This window comes from Heptranchias perlo, chromosome 18 (genome assembly GCF_035084215.1).
Source record: "Heptranchias perlo isolate sHepPer1 chromosome 18, sHepPer1.hap1, whole genome shotgun sequence".
NCBI lineage: Eukaryota > Metazoa > Chordata > Chondrichthyes > Hexanchiformes > Hexanchidae > Heptranchias > Heptranchias perlo.
The window spans coordinates 22,165,966-22,186,529 of NC_090342.1; the positions used below are offsets into that span (position 1 = coordinate 22,165,966).

The window sequence follows — 20,564 nt, forward strand, 5'->3', positions numbered from 1 at the left end:
ACAAGGGTGTTTGAGGGTTTGTCATGGTTTTTACTTATATTTAATTGCTGATCAACTCACATTACATATTATATTGGCACCACTACTGCCACGTCTGTGCGAATCTTGTCGGTTTGTGCACTAATGCCCTTTCCTGAGGATTACAATGAAGACCCACAACTGATGCCAACCATTGTGTCACTGCAGAGTGGGTGTAGGTGTAATTGCAGGGCTCTTTTGTGCAGACGACTGAGAAACGTCGGCGATGTCCCCGGTGGCACCCTGGAAGGATGCGGAGGAGAAGTTGTTGAGGGCAGTGGTGACTTTGACAGCGACAGGTAAGAAGATGGTGCTCGGGCCAGCCGGGAGCAGCTCGGCATGAAGGAGGCTGCAGATGTCCACGACTACATGTCGAGTGACTCTGAGCTTCCGTGTGCACTGCTGCTCAGAGAGGTCCAGGAAGCTGAGCCTTGGTCTGTGGACCCTGTGGCGAGGGTAGTGCCCTCTGCTACGTATCTCTCTCTGCGGTTGCCCTCCCTCCTGCTTTGCAGGTGACTGTGTCACAGCACTGTGTTGTGCCGCTCCACGTGTCAGAGGTAGACGGCGAGGCTGGTGATGCTGTTCGCCCTCCGAGGAGGTCATGACTGCAGCTACGGCGGCCCCCATCCGGAAGATGTACATCTGAGGGGGTCCGCAAGATAGGTAAATGTGTCTGGACACCGGGGTAAGTGTGCAAGTTGGTGAATTTTGTTGTTAGGAGGAGGGTGGTGGAGGCCAAACTTTGTCCAAAGTGACAGAGTGGCCTCCTGCAATGAGTGAGGGTCTCCCCACCCGCCCCCCCCCACCTGTCAGATGGACCTTTGCAGGTGCCACAGGCTGATGGCTGCAACACGTCCATTTGAACTGGGAGTGTTTCCCCCAGTACGGGTAACAGTCTCAGTCAGTTGCAAAATCCCATCCCTGCTAAAATAACAGGTCAATCAGGTCTGTAAACAACCTGAAGTACCTGTTCGAGTACTTTAAGTGGCACCCCGCCGGCTTTAATTGTCGGCGGGAGTCCCACATGCGGGGGCTGCGCGCGCATGTGAGCGCGTCAGTGGGGAACCCAGAAATGGGGCGGGTTGGAGCCGGGCTCCCAAACCGCCCCGGGAATCACCGATTTTCGCCACCCCCCCCCCGCCACGAACACACCCGATTGCGAGTGCGAAAATCGAGCCCCTTATGCCCTGCCCCATCTGAAAGCCGAAACATCTCCAACACCTTTCTCTGCATCCTGTGCTTTAAAAAAGGTAAGGGGTAAAAATAGTTAAACTTTTAATAGTAATCAAGATCACCGATTTATACAGATTCCATGCAAATATCCACAGAATCATAGAATTTGAGCCCAGAAGTATCACTAACCTTCTTAAACTAAATGCAATATAACTTATTTAATCACCTTAAATTAGTGGCTTTGATAATATGTTGCACTTTGCATAGCATAAAACAAAGTATCGTCTAACTCTCATGAATAATGCCACTGGAGATTCACTAGTTTAAACAAAAAGGATCAAACAAAAAATTGCTAATTATAATTCTTTGTAATGATTTGATTTTTACAAGTGCTTAAAAATATAATTGTGATAATTATAAATAGAAGAAGAATCAAAGACAGAGAGGCACGCGCTTGATTTCTTATCTTCATGCCTTATTACTCAGAAAACTACTGAGGATCTGATTGCTGCACACAATTACATAGGGCTCGATTTTCAAATGGAAGTGTGGGTGCGTTGGGGATGGCAGCAAAAATCAGGATTTTCTGGAGTGAGCAGGATTCCCGGCTCCAACCCGCTGAGGAACGAGCACGACCCAGAGTCATCTGGGTGCGTGCGGCGTTCCCAAATCTGGAAGTCCCGCTGACAATTAAAGCCGGCGGGACGATATTTAAAGAAGCAAATGTACCTCATTGAGGTACTTAAGATACTTTATTTCTGACATATTAGGTAGTTAAAATGATTTTAAACTTACCTGGGCAGCTTTCCCATGGCTTCCGATTCACGCCTGCACCCCCCCTGCTCCGATGTATCTTCTCCGATCTCTCACCCCCCGATGTCTCTTTTTCGATCTCTCACCCCCCCGATGTCTTTTCTCCGATCTCTCACCACCCCCCCCCCCGATGTCTCCTCCCCCGCCCTGTCTGATGTCCCCCCCCCCCACTCTCTGTTCCAGCGCCGGATGACGTCTCTCTCTCCCCCCTCAACCCCCTCGGCGTTGCAGCTCCTGTCAGTAGCCAGTCTGTCAATCAGGCTGGCTGCAGGGCTCGAAAACCAGAACCAAGATCAATGAGCGTCAATTAAGTCGCGATTGCGTGGGGAAAGATAGGTTTTTTTTATTCGAGTTTGCAGCGCGCACCTTGCGCCCCACCCCCCCAATCCCGCCACCATTTCATATTTGAGCCCATGGAGTCCACATCACAGAAACAGGCCATTCAGCCCAACTGGTCTATGCCGGGATTTATGCTCCACAAGGACATGTGAATGTTCCAAAGCAGTGATAGACAAAAACATTTAGCATTAATACATTTACCCTACAATTTTGACTCCACCAGTATACAGTAAACTAACAAACAGATTTCCTTACCTGGAAGCAACAAACTAGCTGCAGCTAGAAGATGATTTTGAATCAGGATTTCCACAAGCTCACGGACTGTGGTATTGGTTGTTCCCCAGTCAAACAGGAGTTCTGCAGTAGGGCTCTTTCCCATACGAATCACTCCTTCAATTCTCCTTAAGATAAGTTACATGAAATGAATCAGTTCAATATAAGATTCACTACTTTGATAAGGGTACGGTAGCGTAGTGGTTATGTTACTGGGCTAGTAATCCAGAGGCCTGGACTAAAATCCAGAGTCACGAGTTCAAATCCCGCCACGGTGGCTGGTGAATTTAAATTCAATTAATTAAATAAAAATCTGGAATTAAAATACTAGTATCAGTAATGATAGCCATGAAACTACCGGATTGTCGTAAAAACCCATCTGGTTCACTAATGTCCTTTAGGGAAGGAAACCTGCTGTCCTTACCCGGTCTGGCCTATATGTGACTCCAGACCCACAGCAATGTGGTTGATTCTTAATTGCCCTCTGAAATGGCAGAGCAAGCCACTCAGTTGTAAAAATCTCGCTAGGGATGGGCAATAAATGCCGGCCTTGCCAGCGACGCCCACATCCCGTGAACGAATATAAAAAAAATAGACAATTTGCATAATTCTTCCTCAGCAGCAGCTAAATCAATAACTGGCTTGCTGTGATTTTTAAAAAATAAAATGATTACTTAAACAAAAAATTATATGCTCCAATAATGTTTAGTTAGTAATCTACGTGGCAAACAAAATACTGTGATAATTCAAAGTTATTTTTTGTCCAATAATTTGAATTAATCAATGTAGATAACACAGCAAAGTGGGAACTTAGTACTAAAAAATTGAACTTTGAATTAAAAGTAGACTGTACAGTGAATAACACAATTGAAACCCCAGTTTGAGTATCACAAAATAACTTTCAGTTGGCACTGTAAAACATCCATTTAAATAGCTTGAAAGCTGCTACTGAATTTAAACTGAACCAATATAATTTGACGGTTTGAATATAATATTCAATTAAGTTAAATGTCATTATGTAAGAAGAGAAATTTCCAATAACACTGAGTTTTTCATTGGTGTTTAAGAGTATAATGTATTTACATACTGTAAGAGCTATAACTGGTGTGCTTAGTTATGGCAATCTCTAATATGAGTAAGAGAACAGCTGAGATTTGTTGTGAATACTGAGATATTCTGTCTGCTATTATTGATGGGAAAGGGGTGCTAAGGGAAAAGAAGATTTTATTCCCTTCCTCAAGAGGAAGGTTCCTCACCTGACATTGTGTGTTAACAATTAAATGCTAATTTTCAGAGCTAGATTCTTACTCCAATTTTTCACTGGTGCAAATTACTAGGTTTTGAGCATTCAAATAATTGTGTCCCTTGAACAATTTTGCCTACCTTATATGTAACTGGCTGTATCTTGGTTGTCCCATAGGTTTTTTTATATTTACTGCTAGTTTCTTCCACCCGTCTTGTGGATCCAGCATGTCTGACAGTTCTCTGATGAGCCCATGGTTCAAGCAGCGGATGTAGGATTTTGGTGTTAATGATTTACTCATCTTTCTTCAGTTATTAGAAAATAAATATAGTATGATTTAATTTCACTGGAAAAAAAAACAGAAACATTCAAATAGTACCAGGATTAGGGTCACGAGCAAATGGGACTAATTTTGAGAGTAAGATCAAATGCTTGTGAAGAAAACTAAAAGCTCAATTTGAACACTAGGGCGGGAGGATGGCAACGTTTGCCGCATGCCTGTCTGACAGCAGCAGCAGGCAGGCTCAGCCGATTTTAACGGGCACCCTCATTAACATGCTGCTTGCTAGCTACCTGACCAAAACGGCCACCAAGAAGTTGGTGAGAAGCACCTGCCCATTTGTTAAAATCAAACGACAGGAGGCCACCGCCATGGACCCACGGGAACGGTCCTTGATACAAGATAACTGTTGCAGGAAGGGAATCCCAGTCGGGGAAGGTGGAGGGAGAAAGGGGATCGGAGGGAAGGAGGGATTGGGGGGGGGGGGGAAGGTGGGGGGGAAGGTGAGGGGAAGGGGGAAAGCCCACAGGAGGCCCATGGTTTTCTTGTGGGGCCTGGAGAAGCACTCCTGCTCCTCCTTGCCCTCAAGGAAACAAAAGAAAATTTAAAAACTTACCTTGCTGGGCCTCTTCTAGCCCTAGGTCCTGTTTCCAGCAGGTTTGGCCTGTCAAGGAAGGGATCACTGCTCCCCCAATCAGGCCTCTAGTTAAAATAGCAGATCGAGCCCCGGTTACATAATCGGAGCATGACCTGCTTATTTAAAGAGACTATCTGCAATTTAATATTGCAGTCGGACGGATCAGGCAGGAACATAAGAACATAAGAAATAGGAGCAGGAGTAGGCCAATCGGCCCCTCGAACCTGCTCCGCCATTCAATAAGATCATGGTTGATCTGATCCTAACCTCAAATCTAAATTCATGTCCAATTTCCTGCCCGCTCCCCGTAACCCCTAATTCCCTTTACTTGAAATGAGGGAGTAAGTCTCTTCCTCCATTTTAACGGCCCTACCAACCTGGTTTCTGCCAGGCATGGGGAGTTAAAATCAATGCGCAAGTGTTGGATTATTCCCTTTCTCCCTCCCATTTCTGGCTGCCACCACGACTGCTTGGGATGGAGTTAACACTGCAAGCACCCTGCACATAAACATATACATGTTTTGTATCAGATTGAAAAAATATACAATAATCCATAGCATCATAAAATAAACAAGAGAGACCATAAGAATACTGCAGTATCCCACAGGGTTAAACTGTCAATTATAACATTTAGTTTTGTTTGATATGATTTAATAAGATATGACTTTTTGTAGGGAAAACATAGTGTCATGTCATAGTAGGTACAGATAGAAGGAGGCCATTCAGCCCATTGTTCATGTGCTGGCTCTCTGAAAGAGCTATCCAATTAGTCCTGTTGCCCTCCTCTTTCCCCATAGCCCTGTAAATGTTTTCCCTTCAAGTATTTATCCAATTTCCTTTTGAAAGTTACTATTGAATCTGCTTCCACCACCCTTTCAGGCAGTGCATTCCAGATCGTTACAACTTGCTGTGTAAAAAAATGTTTCCTCATGTCGCCTCTGGCTCTTTTGCCGATCACCTTAAATCTGTGTTCTGTGGTTACCAATCCTTCTGCCACTGGAAACAGTTTCTCCTTATTTACTCTGTCAAAACCGTCCTCCATCAAAACTCTCCTTAACCTTCTCTGTTCTAAGGAGAACAACCCCAGCTTCTCCGATCTCTCCACATAACTGAAGTCCCTCATCCCTGGTACCATTCTAGTAAATCTGTTCTGCACCCTCTCGAAGGCCTTGACGTCCTTCCTAAAGTGTAGTGCCCAGAATTGAACACAATACTCCAGCTGAGGCCTAACTACTGTTTTATAAAGGTTTAGCATAACTTCCTTGCTTTTATACTCTATGCCTCTATTAATAAAGTCCAGGGTCCCATATGCTTTTTTAAACAGCCTTTTCAACTTGTCCTGCCACCTTCAACGATTTGTGTATGTGTTAGTAAATAGTACATACTAAATTATACCATTTAGTTTATATTGCCTGTCCTCATTCTTCCTACCAAAATGCATCACTTCACACTTCTCTGCGTTAAATTTAATCTGTCGTGTATCTGCCCATTTCACCAGCCTGTCTATGTCCTCCTGAAGTCTGTTACTATCTTCTACATTGTTTACTACATTTCCGAGTTTCGGAACCTTTGCAAACTTTGAAATTATACCCTCTATATCCAAGTCCAGGTCATTAATGTATATCAAAAAGAGCAGTGGTCCTAATACTGACCACTGTATACTTTCCTCCAGTCTGAAAAACAATCATTCACCACTACTTTCTGCTTTTTGTCCCTTAGCCAATTTTGTATCCACGCTGCCACTGTCCCTTTAATCCCATGGGCTTCAATTTTGCTAACAAGTCTATTATGTGGTACTTTATCAAATGCCTTTTGAAAGTCCACATGCACATCAACCACACTACCCTCGTCAACCCTTTCCGTTACTTCATCAAAGAACTCAAGCAAGTTAGTCAAACATGATTTTCCTTTAAAAAATCCGTGCTGACTTTCATTTATTAGCCCATACTTTTCCATATGCCAATTAATTTTGTCCCGGATTATTGTTTCTTAAATTTTCCCCACCACTGACGTTAGGCTGACTGGCCCGTAAATGCCGGGTTTATCCCTCTCCCCTTTTTTGAACAGGGGTGTAACATTTGCAATCCTCCAGTCCTCCGGCACCATCCCCGTATCTAAGATATCGTAAACATAATTGTTTTTTATATTATCTATAGTAAAAATATATCTCTGCAATTCCTGTCAACTTTTTTTCATTTCAAGTAGGATACGGAAATTTGCATTAGACAATGTCTGACAAGTTTGTGCACACATAGTGAAACCCATAAATTAGGGACACTGAAGGGACTAGCACCAGGTGTACTTTATTTGCAGGTGTCCCTATTTTCAAAATGGTCATTGTATGTACGGTAAACCAGATGAACCAAATATCCCGGGATTGGCTGTATCTCCTGCAGCATTTGCTCTTTGTTTCGCCCTCACATGGGATCGTATCTAATTCTAGAGCCCTGCCAGCAGGATGTGATTTCAGTTCATTTTCTGTTCGTTGGGTTTCCCAGTTCATTGCCATCCCTGAATCCTTTTCTATTGGGGGAGGATGTCCTGGACCTGGGATTGGGATCTGCTATGTTGGCATCCTGCACAAGGTGAGGTGGCTGCTATAAGGCCGGAGTGCCTGGGAATCCCTGTTGTGTGAGAAGTTCCAAGAACCAGGAGGCCACCCATGAGCAGGCAAAAAGGGGAAACCGAGGATGGGATAAAGGGGAAACCATTCTCTCCATCTCTGCCCCCGAGCCCCCGTCTCCATCTCTTTCCCCGAGCCTCCATTACCCAGTCTCCCTCTCCCCAACACTTGAGCCCACCGTGATTTCAGGCCCCACCCTGCCCCGGCCGCGATTACAGCCCCCCTCTCCCCCCCACTGTGATGTCAGGCACCTCCCTGCAATTTCAGGGCAGCCCCCCCTGCAGGGTTTCAAACCTCCCTCTCACCCACTGCGATTTCAAGACATCATCCTGATGTCTCTGCGCCCCCCCCCCCCCCCCCCCCGATCTATGTACTGCCCTCCTGGATGTCTGACCCCTCCCCTGATCTAACCATGGCTCCCCCCCCCCCCACCCCATGAATCAGACCCCCCTCCTGATTGATCCACGGCATCCTCCCGATGTCCGCCCCCTCTCCCCCACCGATGTCTAGACTCAACCCCCACCCCCTCCCCCGACGACCAATCCCCCAATGACCAATCCCCCACCTCGCGATATCAGACTTATCTGGCATCCGCTCCCAAGCTGCTTTCCCGCCCGACAGGCAGCCAGCCTGTCAATCTGACTGGCTGTCGGGTGGGAAACCGGCTGAGAAAATATAAATTTAATCCTAGTTAAATTCTGCAGGACGTCCGGCAAACCCATACTTCTGGGTTTCCCATCCGTAAATCCTCTCCCCCATACACTCCACCCCCCCACCAGCTCTCTTTACATATCCAAGTCAAAATCCAGGCCTTGATGTTGCCCAGTGCCATTCCCGGCTTTTGTGGAATGGGGAGTTCTTTACCCAGCATCCATAGCGGCAGAGAAACTGCTCTATCCCGAGATGGAGCAATTGCTCTGCCGCTATGGATGCTGGGTAAAGAGATCTCCAGTACACAAAAGCTGTCTTTTTCCCCGTTGTCGCCTTGCACTTACCTGGATGTCCCTTGTTTCAGCTTGTATATTTTACAATGTAAATTATTTGGGACCATCAATGAGTGTCCATGTTTTACAGATGTCCGTTTGCACAGGTTTCAATGTAGTTTTTATATTACTAGAAAGAAAGACTTGCAATTATAGAGCACCTTTCACGACCTCAGGACATCCCAAAGCGCTTTACAGCCAATGAAGTACTTTTGAAGTGTAGTCACTGTTATATTGTAGGAAACGCAGCAGCCAATTTGCACACAGCAAGCTCCCACAAACAGCAATGTGAAAATGACCAAATAATCTGTTTTTAGGTGTTGGTTGAGGGATAAATATTGGCAAGGACACTGTGGAAAACGCCCCTGCTCTTCTCCAAAATAGTGCCATGGGATCTTTTCCATCCACCTGAGAGGGCAGATGGGGCCCTGGTTTAACATGTCATCTGAAAAATGGCACCTCCCATACTGCAACACTCCTCAGCACTACACTGGAGTGTCAGCCTAGATTTTGTGTTCAAGTCACTGAAGTGGGACTAGAACCCACAAATTTCTAACTCAGAGGCGAGAATTTTTTTAAAAAAAACTTTCCTTAGAGGCCTCGCTAGTCTGGTAGCTCTGGCTGGGTGGCCGCGATGGGCACACCATTCAGGAACGGGCTAAAACACCATTGGAGTCCCATGTACGTCATGAGACCCCGATCTGTATTTATTAACGAGGGTCCTGCCTGAATCCGGCAAGATCCTCATCCGACGCCAAATCAAGTGGCGTTAAAATGAGGAATTGGCAGGAACGGAGTGGAAAATGGAGCCACTCATTTTAACTGCTCCCTCACTCCTTTCCTGCCGATTCTGGAGAGTTAAAGTTCCCCCTTGTTTCTTGTTCAGTGATATACATTGACTTTATAATTCCTGCATTGTGCATTTAAAAGTATACGGTACTTCTCCGAGCGTTGTCCCTTCAACAATCTATTCCAGTCCAGCTTCATCAACTACTTTCTCAATCTCCCAAAGGCTTCTTTTCTAAAATTAACAGTGTTTGTTTTACTCTGCATATGCATGGTGAGTCTGCTGCTAAACTCAATTATGTTATGGTCATTATTTCTGAGATGTTCCCTAACCTTGCCTTGTTCAATTGTCTCTGGTTTGTTATACAAAACAAATCCAGACTCACTTCCTCCTTATATGCATCTTAACCATTTGAAATAACTTTTTAAAAAATAATCTGGGTGAAAAAGGAGTCCATGACCATATTCAGGAAATAAATCTCTTTTCTCCCACTCCCACTATGGGCCTCCCCAATTAATTTCAAGTAGATCAAAATCCACATGACAACTGTATTCATGATCAAACATACCACTCTAATCTGTCTCTGCAGTTCACCAGCTGTAGCCTCACTCTGACTCGGTGATCTGTCACAGATCCCGACAACTAACTTCTTCCCCATTTACCTTATCCACAGGTTTAATCATGTCCCTTTTTTTCGCTATGCTCCCTATAAGGTTCAAATCTATACTGTCTGTTGCCTGATCTTTAAAAGTCTTCACCTCTGCCATACTAGTTTAAATCCACCCAGCTGCTCTATTTACCCTCTCTGCCAGCATATTGGTGACAGTACAGTTCAGATGAATGCCGTCCTGATTGTAGAGTCTCTGCTTGACCCAGAACTCACTCAATGTCTCCAAAATCTAAATCCTTACCTATAAATCATGGCCCCAAAAATGCCAGGTTCCCATTCTGCCTCCAAAACTGCAGTGGGGCAAGAATTCCGGCCACTGACTCTTCAGGTCATTGACCCCATCCTAAATCTCAGGAACCAGGTGTTATGTGCCTATAGAGACACAAAAATGGTGCCTGTCACTAGAGTTCATAAGCTATATTCTCATTTCCAGACATGTTTTCATTTCATACGTGATCCCAAGTTTTCAGTCTTATTTTCTTTCACTTCCCCAGGCCTCCCACTTCATTAGCTATTTACACTCTTCCTTTGTTTCTTTTTATGTCTTAACTCTTTTTTCCATTATTTGACTGAGATGATCTATTACACAATTCCATTCATGATTCCTCTCTGGGTTTGCCTGTTTATACATTTCAGTTCTGAAGAGTAATGACCCAAAACGTTAAAATACCTTTCCATAGATGCTGACTGATCTTTGTGTTTCTAGCCTTTTCTATTTTTGTTCCAGATTTCCAGCATCTGCAGTATTTTGCTTTATTGCCTCTGGGGATCTGCTAGCTTCAGTTAAGATTGCGAAATAATGCGTCGCACTTATAGAGTACTCTGTGAACCACATCCTGAAATTTGAGATTAAAATTGCTCCTGTACGTAGCCTGAGCTGAAGGACAGCCATCTGTTCAAATGGAGTTTGATCTGCAGCACAATCTCCCTTGATCCCAGCTCTGGTGTCATTTATTTCCCCGATATTGATCCTCGGTTACTTCCTCTTTCAGGGGAAGATCTGAGGCAGCGATGGCCCTTCAGCTGAATACAGGGGCGCGAGCGAACCCCGACTATACCGGAAACCGTCCGAAAGCATCAACATCAACCGTGATCGTTGTGGTAAATTAGCACAAGCGCGGGCGAACCGAGCAGCCAGGCCGCTCACTGCAGCGGGGATTTACCACAACGTCGCAGCCCGACTTCAAACGGCTCCAACAGCGGGTCAGCTTCAGTCCCGACCGACCGTCTTTACCCCTCCTGGTTACTATGGTCACCCCCTCCCGATTACTTTGGTAACCCCCTCCTGGTTACTATGGTCACCCCCTCCCGATTACTTTGGTAACCCCCTCCTGGTTACTATGGTCACCCCCTCCGGTTACTTTGGTAACCCCGCGCCCGTCACTCACCTACTCTCTCCCCCATTCCAGCCGGAGCGTAAGTTTGCGTCACTCACGCTCACCGCACCCGTTTCATTTCCGCCGCGGTTCTCCCCTCCCAGACAGGATGCTGTATGTAGAAGAAAGGAAGTGTTTCCCCCCTCCTTCGCTCTATTTTTTAAGCTATTAATTGATTTTCAAAATGCTGCATTTTTAAAATTCAGAACAGCCAGAATACTGCTACCCCCTGCCAATTGGAAAGCGAATGGACTCTTTATTACCTCATTACATAATTCTTGACTGTAGGTGGTACAGCCAATTTTTTCCATCTTCGATTTTTTTAATGCCCCATAAGATTTTTTTTCCTCCAGGTTGCTCGCAGTAATGTCCAGCAAGTTAATCTTTAATTCCTGGAGACTGGAGGATAATCCCGAAGTGCTGACAACCCTATCCACCTAAAATGCATTTCACACCAGTGACATATCTTGACATATATACAACAGAATTTATATAGTGCTTGTAACGTAGTAAAACGTCTCAAGGTGCTTCACGAGCGTAATGAGACTAAAATTGGCACTGAGCCAAAGAAGGAGATGATTAGGGCTGTTGAGCAAAAGCTTGGTTTTAAGGAGCGCCTTAAAGGAGAGAGAGATTTAGGGAGGGAATTTCAGAGCTTAGGCCCTAGACGGCTGAAGGCACGACTGTCAATGATGGGGTGAAGGAAATGGGGGGTGCTCAAGAGGCAGAATTGGAGGAACACAGTTCTTGGAGGGTTGTAGAGCTGGAGGAGTTTACAGAGATAAGGAGGGGTGAGGCTATGAAATGATTTGAACACAAGGATGAGAATTTTAAAATTGAGTTGGTGGATTGGACGCCAATGTAGGTCAGCGAACAGACGAGTGATGGGTGAACAGGACTTGCACACGTTAGGATATGGGCAGCAGAGTATATATGGATGTTTTACATTTATTTGAAATATGAAATAAAGAACTTTCATTTCAATATATATATATACGCATGAATAGTTAATCCTTTATATTTGGAGAACATTTGGCCTCCTTAAGTGTTGTAAGATTCCATTATTTTATAATGCTGGTGTGTTGGGTGACCAATGGAGGGCGTGTGGGAGCGGAGCAGTTGGAGGCGGGAGGCCATGTGATGAAACCTTGAATATGGCCATCTAGAGTTGGCATCCCTAGATGTGGAGAAGCATAAATAGCAGTCTGTTAATGGTAGAAGAGGCCAATTGCTAATAAACATTGAATCTTGTGGCTGTGTACTCTTGAGAGATCATCAGTCAATATTGTCACTAGGAAAGTTCTTAGGAAAAATTTCTTTATATAAACCCAGATTACCATTAGCAATTCTACAGGAGATCTGCTATATTGATTGTCCTCCTGTGGCTTTTAACCTGACTTTCTTCAGCACAGGACCCTTTTTGAGAACTTGTTTCCCACTCAATTAATCATAGGGAGTTTGGAATTATGATATGTGATTTTGACATTGTGAAATTGGAAAATTACCCAATGAATTTTTTAGGAATTTTTGTAATTAAAGGTTGAATAAAAAATAAATAATTTTATTAAGATTTAAAACAAGTAGCATTTTGAATTTCAGCATCTGCTTACAAACTCCATTTTCAGAGACATGATTAGAATAGCCTGGATTGAACTGGTTGCCTAATTGATAATTGTCAGAACTGATTGTTAAGGAAATGTCTCTAAACTACATACTCAAACTGACATGAAACATTGATATTTGCTGAAGTAAGGAACATCCATAAATGCTCATATATAACTACACATAGCATGTTTATTTCAAAGATATTAATAAAAATGTGTCCTGTTAAGATGTAGTTATGTTACAGCATTGAATGCAAACCTCCTCAAACCCTCCTCACATAACAGTTTGACTTTGTAACAAGTGCAGTAGAACTCCAGGTGATCTGAAACTTCATTAGACTTCTTGCGAATTTTATAAATGTATTTTTTAATCTGCTCCTGCCTGTGCTTTCCTAGCATATAAAAAAATGAGTTGCACGTGGAGCGGTGCATGAATACACAGACACCCTTGCTCTCTGACCTTAGCATGATACACAGCAAGATACTATCAACAGTATAATTCAAGTCACTGCACACTTCACGCTATCCATCACAGACCAATAACTGCAGTCTTAAATTCTGATTGTTTACTATAGTCTATAATTTATTAATTGGTATTTACACAAGTTAGGTATTGTTTACTTTTTAAGATTTTGTACTTTTCCAGATTCCAAAATAATGTTAAAATTTAACCTGTGATGTATTTGTATTTGTATTTAGAATAAATATTTCCCATATGTAACCTCTGGGGCGGGGTGTGGGGGGGGGGTGGTGGTGGTGGTGGCAGTGTATGATAGTACATGCATACGTTTAGACCCTTTGGGTAGATGTGCCAGTGCTTAACCAGCTTTGATAAGTAAAGACAAAGCAATGACCATGTTATGATTAACTGAAATTCGATTTTAAAAAGGATTCTGTTTCTTTAAAAAAATATATAATTTTTTGTAATTTTCAACTACAGTCACAACTTATTATGACATAATATAACTTATTATGCTTTGCAGAGAATGTCCCAATATTTAATGAGGACGATAATAATGACCGTGTCAGATGAGTTACTAACAGCGCTGACATTTTCATTTTGTTTTACTTATTCCCACCTTCGGAGTTGCCCAAGATTACTCAGCCAGTACTTTGTGAATCAAGAGGTGAAAGGGAGGGAGGAACTTAAAACATTTACAATCACCAGGGAAAGGGTTCTGAAAAAATGATTAGAACTAAAAGCTGACAAGTCCCCAGGTCCTGACGGACTTCATCCCAGGGTCTTAAAAGAAGTGGCTGCAGAGATAGGAGCTGCATTGGTATTAATTTTCCAAAATTCCCTAGATTCTGGAAGGGTCCCATCAGATTGGAAAAAAGCGAATGTTACTCCTCTATTCAAGAAAACAGGGAGACAGAAAGCAGGAAACTACAGGCCAGTTAGCTTAACATATGTCAAAGGGAAAATGCTAGAAGCTATTATTAAGGAGGTTATACCAGGGCACTTAGAAAATCTCAATGCAATCAGCAGAGTCAACATGGCTTTGTGAAAGAGAAATGGTGTTTGACTAATTTATATTCTTTGAGGAAGTAACAAGCAAAGTGGATAAAAGGGATCCTGTGGATGTGATGTACTTGGATTTCCAGAAAGCATTTGACAAGGTGCCACATCAAAGGCTACTACACAAAATAAGAGCTCATGGTGTAAGGGATAACATATTAGCATGGATAAAGGATTGGTTAGCTAACAGGAAACAGAGAGTAGGCATAAATGGGTCATTTTCAGGTTGGCAAGATGAAACAAGTGGAGTGCCACAGGGATCAGTGCTGGGGCCTCAACTATTTACAATCTATATCAATGACTTAGATGAAGGGACTGAATGTTTGGTTGCTAAATTTGCTGATGACACAAAGGTAGGAAGGAAAGTAAATTGTGAAGAGGTCATAAGGAGTCTGCAAAGAGATATAGATAGGTTAAGTGAGTGGGCAAAAATTTGGCAGATGGAGTGTAATGTGGGAAAATGTGAACTTGTCCACTTTGGCAAGAGGAATAGAAAAGCAGTATGTTATTTAAATGAAGAGAGAGTCCAGAACTCTGAGATACAGAGGGATCTGGGTGTCCTAGTACATGAATCACAAAAAGTTAGTATGCAGGTACAGCAAGTGATTAGGAAGGCAAATGGAATGTTGTCATTTATTGCAAGGGGAATGGAATATAAAAGTAGAGATGTTTTGCTATAGTTGTACAGGACATTGGTGTGACCACATCTTGAATACTGTGTGCAGTTTTGGTCTCCTTATTTAAGAAAGGACATAATTGCTTTAGAGGTGGTTCAGATAAGGTTCACTCGACTGATTCCTGGGATGAAGGGGTTATCTTATGAGGAAAGGTTGGACAAGTTGGGCCTGTACACATTGGAGTTTAGAAGAATGAGAGGTGATCTTATTGAAACATATAAGATCCTGAGGGGACTTGAAGGGGTAGGTGCTGAGAGGATGTTTCCCCTTGTGGGAGAGACTAGAACTAGGGGACACAGTTTAAAAATAAGGGGTCTCCCATTTAAGAGGGAGATGAGGAGAAATTTTTTCTCTCAGAGGGTTGTGAGTCTGTGGAAATCCCTTCCCCAGAGAACGCTGGCAACAGGTCCATTGAATATTTTTAAGGCTGAGTTAGATAGATTCCTGATTAACAAGGGAGTCAAAGGTTATAGTAGGTAGACGGGAAAGTAGGGTTGAGGTCACAATCAGATCAGCCATGATCTTATCAAATGGCAGAGCAGGCTCGAGGGGCCGAATGGCCTACTCCTGCTCTGAATTCATATGATCGTATGTTCACATTGTAAATTCATATCCTGGGTCTAGGGCATCTTTGGCAGGAAGCTGACGTTGACACCCTCACCTTAGCTGGTCATCTAGGAATTCTAGAGGTATATGTCAGTGGTCTTCAAACTGGGATCTACAAAGTCATAAATGAAATCTGAATTTCTGTCAGTCCACCTGTAATTCGAACATTGCAGAAAGTAACCAGGAGCTGCACTACAACCATGTGAATTTAACTGCTCATTTATCACTAGAGGGCAGCAGCTCATCAATTGTGTTGCATTGTTTCAGACTCGGATCAGTGAGACAGGAAACTGGGAGCTTTAAAATGTGCACAAATACAGATTTTGCATGTTTCATATTTATGTTAGTGGATTTTACTATATTGAAAAAGGGTACTGACATTCCCTGATATGAATTTTTAACATCTTGTGAAAAGAGTAAAAGGATAACTGCATTCTGCAGATGATATCTGAAAAGTTACACACCATTGTAATTTATTTTTGTTTGTTTCCAAATGAAAAACTGGAATTTCAACCATTCTAAAGTAAATCCCTGGATAGAGACATAATTTATATTTGCATCATGCCAGCATTTTGTAATTTTTATTGGTATACCAAATAATTTATTCGGTCTTGTACAGTTTACAGTTTCTGTAAATTGGGATGATGCATTTCTCCTTTCATCTTCATCAGAACTATATGTTCAAATGGTATTAATAACAATTTCCTATGGTAGAAAGAATGCAATGTTGCAACAGTTTATTTCTATAAAAAATTCACTTTATTCAGTCATGCACTTAATTTATACATGAACAAATTAAACAATAATATTTACTGATACCGGGGCCTAAGTTTTAACCCGGAAGAACGGGTGGATTAGGGGCGGGTGGGAAGGTAAAAATTTTAAAAATCTAAAACCCGCCTCCAACCCACCCACTTCCGGTTTTAATGGAGGCAAGACGAGGGGCAGGCGACCAACCCGCTCCCAGGAGGTAGGTCGGTCACTGAAAGCTTTCAAGGAGGCTGCGGGCCTCCATTTTTATAGCTTTTTTATTTTTAACCCCTGGGGGCCGGGATTCCTGCACCTTCTGCTTCATGCCACATGAGAGGAGACGAGAAGGCCTGAAACAGCAGGTAAGTGCCTTTATCACACTGCTTGTGGGCCCGGAGGAGCAGAAGCGCTTCCCCCCGGCCATACAAGCTAACTTGCAGCGACCCCTACCCCCCCATGATCTCCGCCCCCCGCCACGATCTCTGACCCACCCCCACAATCTCCAACCCCCCCCATGACCCCCCAACCCCTCCCACGATCTCCGCCCCCGGAATGACTCCCGACCCCCGATGGCTCCGGACCCCCTATGATTCCCAACCCCCCCGATGACGCCGAACCCTGACCCCCCCATGACCGAACCCCTCCCCCCCCACCCACCCCATCTAAAAATTACCTTCTTGCATCTGCTTCCTGCCTCTTCTCCTGTGGGGCGGGAAACAGACAAAAAAAAAGACATCCTTATGTCAAAATCGTAAGGATATCCGGGAAACCCATACTTCTGGGTTTCTAGTAAGAAACACCCCCCCCCCCCCCACCCTGCCCTGCCTTCTTCCTGGCTTCGTGTTAAAATTTAGGTCCATGATACCAATATATAATCTTAAAATGAAATTTGCAAGCAATTGTGTCAATTGAAATATTGCAAATTAATCTGAAAATATTTAAATATTTAATTATTATACAAAATCTGTGCTTTGAAAGTAGCAATGCTTCACTAAAAATTCTTGCATGAATGTTCAAAGATGGTCTTGTGGAAGACAGTATGAATCAGCAAATATCATTTACATTTGAAGTAGCAGAGAAATCGAAAAGGAACAGGTTGGATTTCACTCTTGTTAGGAATGGGCAGGTTGCAGCTTTATACAAGGTCGTAGAGTGTCTTAAAGAATTAGGGGAACCCTCCCTTACATTGCTTTTATTGATTTTTGTAATGCTTCTGACTTAGTGCCTCATGCAGCCCCCGTGAAGAGGCTGAATGTTATGGGAACAGATGGCCAAATATTGCATTGTACTTTAACTCCAAGAATCATGTAAGAATAGGTGACAGATTCACGAAGCCTACCCTTGAAAGAGAAGTGAAGCAAAGTTGTCTGTCTTCATCAATTATATATTGAATCATAACACAAAGCACAGCCTCAGAGTGCCTGATCCAGACATTTCTGAAAGAATTGTAGTACTCCTTTTGCAGATGATATTGTGTCATTGGAAGACTCCATTGTGCTCTATTCACCATCTTGAACAAAGGGCTATCCAGTGGAATAAGGTGATGGGTGCCCCCAAGTGAGGTATTATGGCTTTGCATGGCTCAATTGGGAATCTCAAAGGTATTAATTGGAGGATACAAAGAACATCTGCTCCAATTGTTGATTCATACTATTATCTGTACCTGGGGATCCACGTGGATTCCAACTTCAGCCTGGTTGCAGTTGTTTGGAAACAAGCTGAGAAATAGTGAATGGCATTTTGTTTTTTCTTTCTTCAATGACAATCCTAATGTAGGTTAAGTTTGTGTGGCACAAAGCATGTGTCCATAAAATTTCTTCTTAATGGTTCAAACCTTTTTGGCATGCAATGGAAGGGCTTCCTCTAGCTTACGCGTGAGATCCCGGACCAAACTGGAAGGTGGATTTGAAAGAAAAAGGGGATATGGTTGCAAGACTAGAGCACTCTGACATACACTGGCTAACACTGAAAGCCTCTCACATAAGGACCTAGATTAAGAAAATAGTGATGAGTAAGCTTGTTACTTGATATTGGATGTGGATATCAAGAACACCAAAATGGCTGACACGTTGCAAGCTGCCCTGCGTTGGTTCTTCCACCATGCTTAAGGCAGTTGTTCATTATATAGTTGATGAGGAAATTTAGGCTTGCAATAACAGCTGCTGGAAGATGTTATTTGGAGGCTGGATGTGAGGACATGCACTCATTTATCCAGGGTTTGGTGTCTCCCATGATTTTGTTGCAGAGAGGCAAAAATATACTGCTGATGCTCTGCACCTCCAACCATTGGAATCATTGTTTGATAGGGCATGTCTATGTTGTGGTCAGGAGAATGGTGACAATGCAGTCACATTTTATGGTTAAGTTGAACTGTTGACTATGCTACATGTGAGGAGTTCCTAGTACCTGTTGTCTATGCTTCAGTTGTTTAATGACCAACTAATGACAACCCCTCTTGGAGGGAAGGTAAATTGGGTCTGTTTGGGTTTAAGATGACTTCTAAATTACATACTTGGCAATGGAAATTCAGCTCTAGGTCAAACATCCAAGACAGACCTAGTAACCTAATACCTGAACCAAGCAGGTTTGCAGATCTCCAAGGGACTGTTGATGATTAACCAGCCACCCTAGCTCATTAATGGAACCTGGAAAGATAGACCTGTCACTGGGGTTTGGAATTCTTCCCATTTGGCTCTCGATTACCCTGCGTGCCAGTGCCCTAACATGTAGGTCCAACCTGGCTAGGAAGCTTACCGGCACGCTGTGCTGCTAGGCTGTACGGTTTTATCTGATTGAACTGCAGCAGTACCCATATGTACACTGGGGTTCCCTAAGCCTTGACTCTGTCAATCTGTATCTTAGCTTTCTGAACTTAGCTTCATACAGATGGTATACACTCTGAACATAGCAAACTGAAACTCTGCCTATGTGGATTTCTCAGTAGCTTGGTTTGGAAACTCTTAAACATGCTGATGTGTTTCTGCACATAAAAGTTGCCTAAACAATCCTACCTGGAAATCCACTGCATATTTTACAACAGTAGATGTACAGAAAAAAGATATATCATCCCATCATGTTTGTGCAGGCTTTTTGTTAAAGCAGTCCAAAATTAATCCCACTGCTCCCTTCTCTTCCTATGGCCATGTATCATCTTCTGTTTCAAATCTTAAACATCCTATCTTAGTAATAATTTTAAATTGATGATTCTTTATCACTGACTCTTGTAGGTCTGTGGCTGTCTTCTCAGTTTCAATTGTCCCCATTTTCCAAATTGCCATTGTCTGTGATTTGACCAATTTGCACTGAATTTTTGAATCAAAAGCTACTGTTACAGTGGTACTTACTTTGTTTGGATTCTGGTAAAATGATATCCATGTGCTTGCACCCTACATTTCCACTATTAAATCTGGTTCCTCATTCTGGCTGCAGGTCATAGACCCACAAAAATCTGGGTCTACAATTCTGCCTCTGGAGTAAGGACTCCAGATTTAGGTATGCAAACACAAGAAACTGTACCTTTTGGAATCCAAATTAAATGATCATCAATATAAAAGCAGCCTAAGTGGTTAATGTTATAGAAATAAAAGCATTCTCAACAATGATCCCTGGGACATTCAGCACTTCCCCCAACTTTAATTTAGCAAAATTAAAGCCCTTGGGATTAAAGGGACAGTGGCAGCGTGGATACAAAATTGGCTAAGGGACAGAAAGCAGAGAGTACGGTTGTTTTTCAGACTGGAGAGAAGTATACAGTGGTGTTCCCCAAGGATCAGTATTAGGACCACTGCTCTTTTTGATATATATTAACGACTTGGACTTATGTATAGAGGGTATAATTTCAAAGTTTGCAGATGACATGAAACTCAGAAATGTAGTAAACAATGTGGAGGATAATATCAGACTTCAGGAGGACATAGTCAGACTTGTGAAATGGCCAGACACACGGCAGATTAAATTTAACGCAGAGAAGACCTGGGGGTGCACATCCACAAATCTTTGAAGGTGGCAGGACAAGTTGAGAAGGCTGTTAAAAAAGCATATGTGATCCTGGGCTTTATTAATAGAGGCATAGAGACAAAAGCAAGGAAGTTATGCTGAACCTTTATAAAACACTGGTTAGGCCTCAGCTGGAGTATTGTGGGCACCACACTTTAGGAAGGATGTCAAGGCCTTACAGACGGTGCAGAAGAGAT

At 43.1% G+C, this 20,564-nt stretch overlaps 1 protein-coding gene across 2 annotated transcripts in view; it reads right to left on the reverse strand.

Moving 5' to 3' along the window:
• The window catches only part of LOC137334666 (interleukin-1 receptor-associated kinase 4-like), a 31,177-nt gene extending 19,865 nt beyond the window's left edge, over positions 1 to 11,312 (reverse strand). Inside the window, exons 1-4 of one of the 2 annotated variants that reach the window (XM_067999511.1) lie at positions 11,228 to 11,243; positions 10,081 to 10,211; positions 4,000 to 4,205; positions 2,599 to 2,744 (exon numbers count right to left, since the gene is read on the reverse strand). In XM_067999511.1, the coding sequence (XP_067855612.1) occupies positions 2,599 to 2,744; positions 4,000 to 4,160 (307 nt within the window). In that variant the 5' untranslated portion in view covers positions 4,161 to 4,205; positions 10,081 to 10,211; positions 11,228 to 11,243. Of the gene's footprint in view, positions 1 to 2,598; positions 2,745 to 3,999; positions 4,206 to 10,080; positions 10,212 to 11,227 lie in introns of both variants that reach the window. The other variant, XM_067999512.1, reaches the window with a different exon arrangement.
• Positions 11,313 to 20,564: the final 9,252 nt, after the last annotated feature.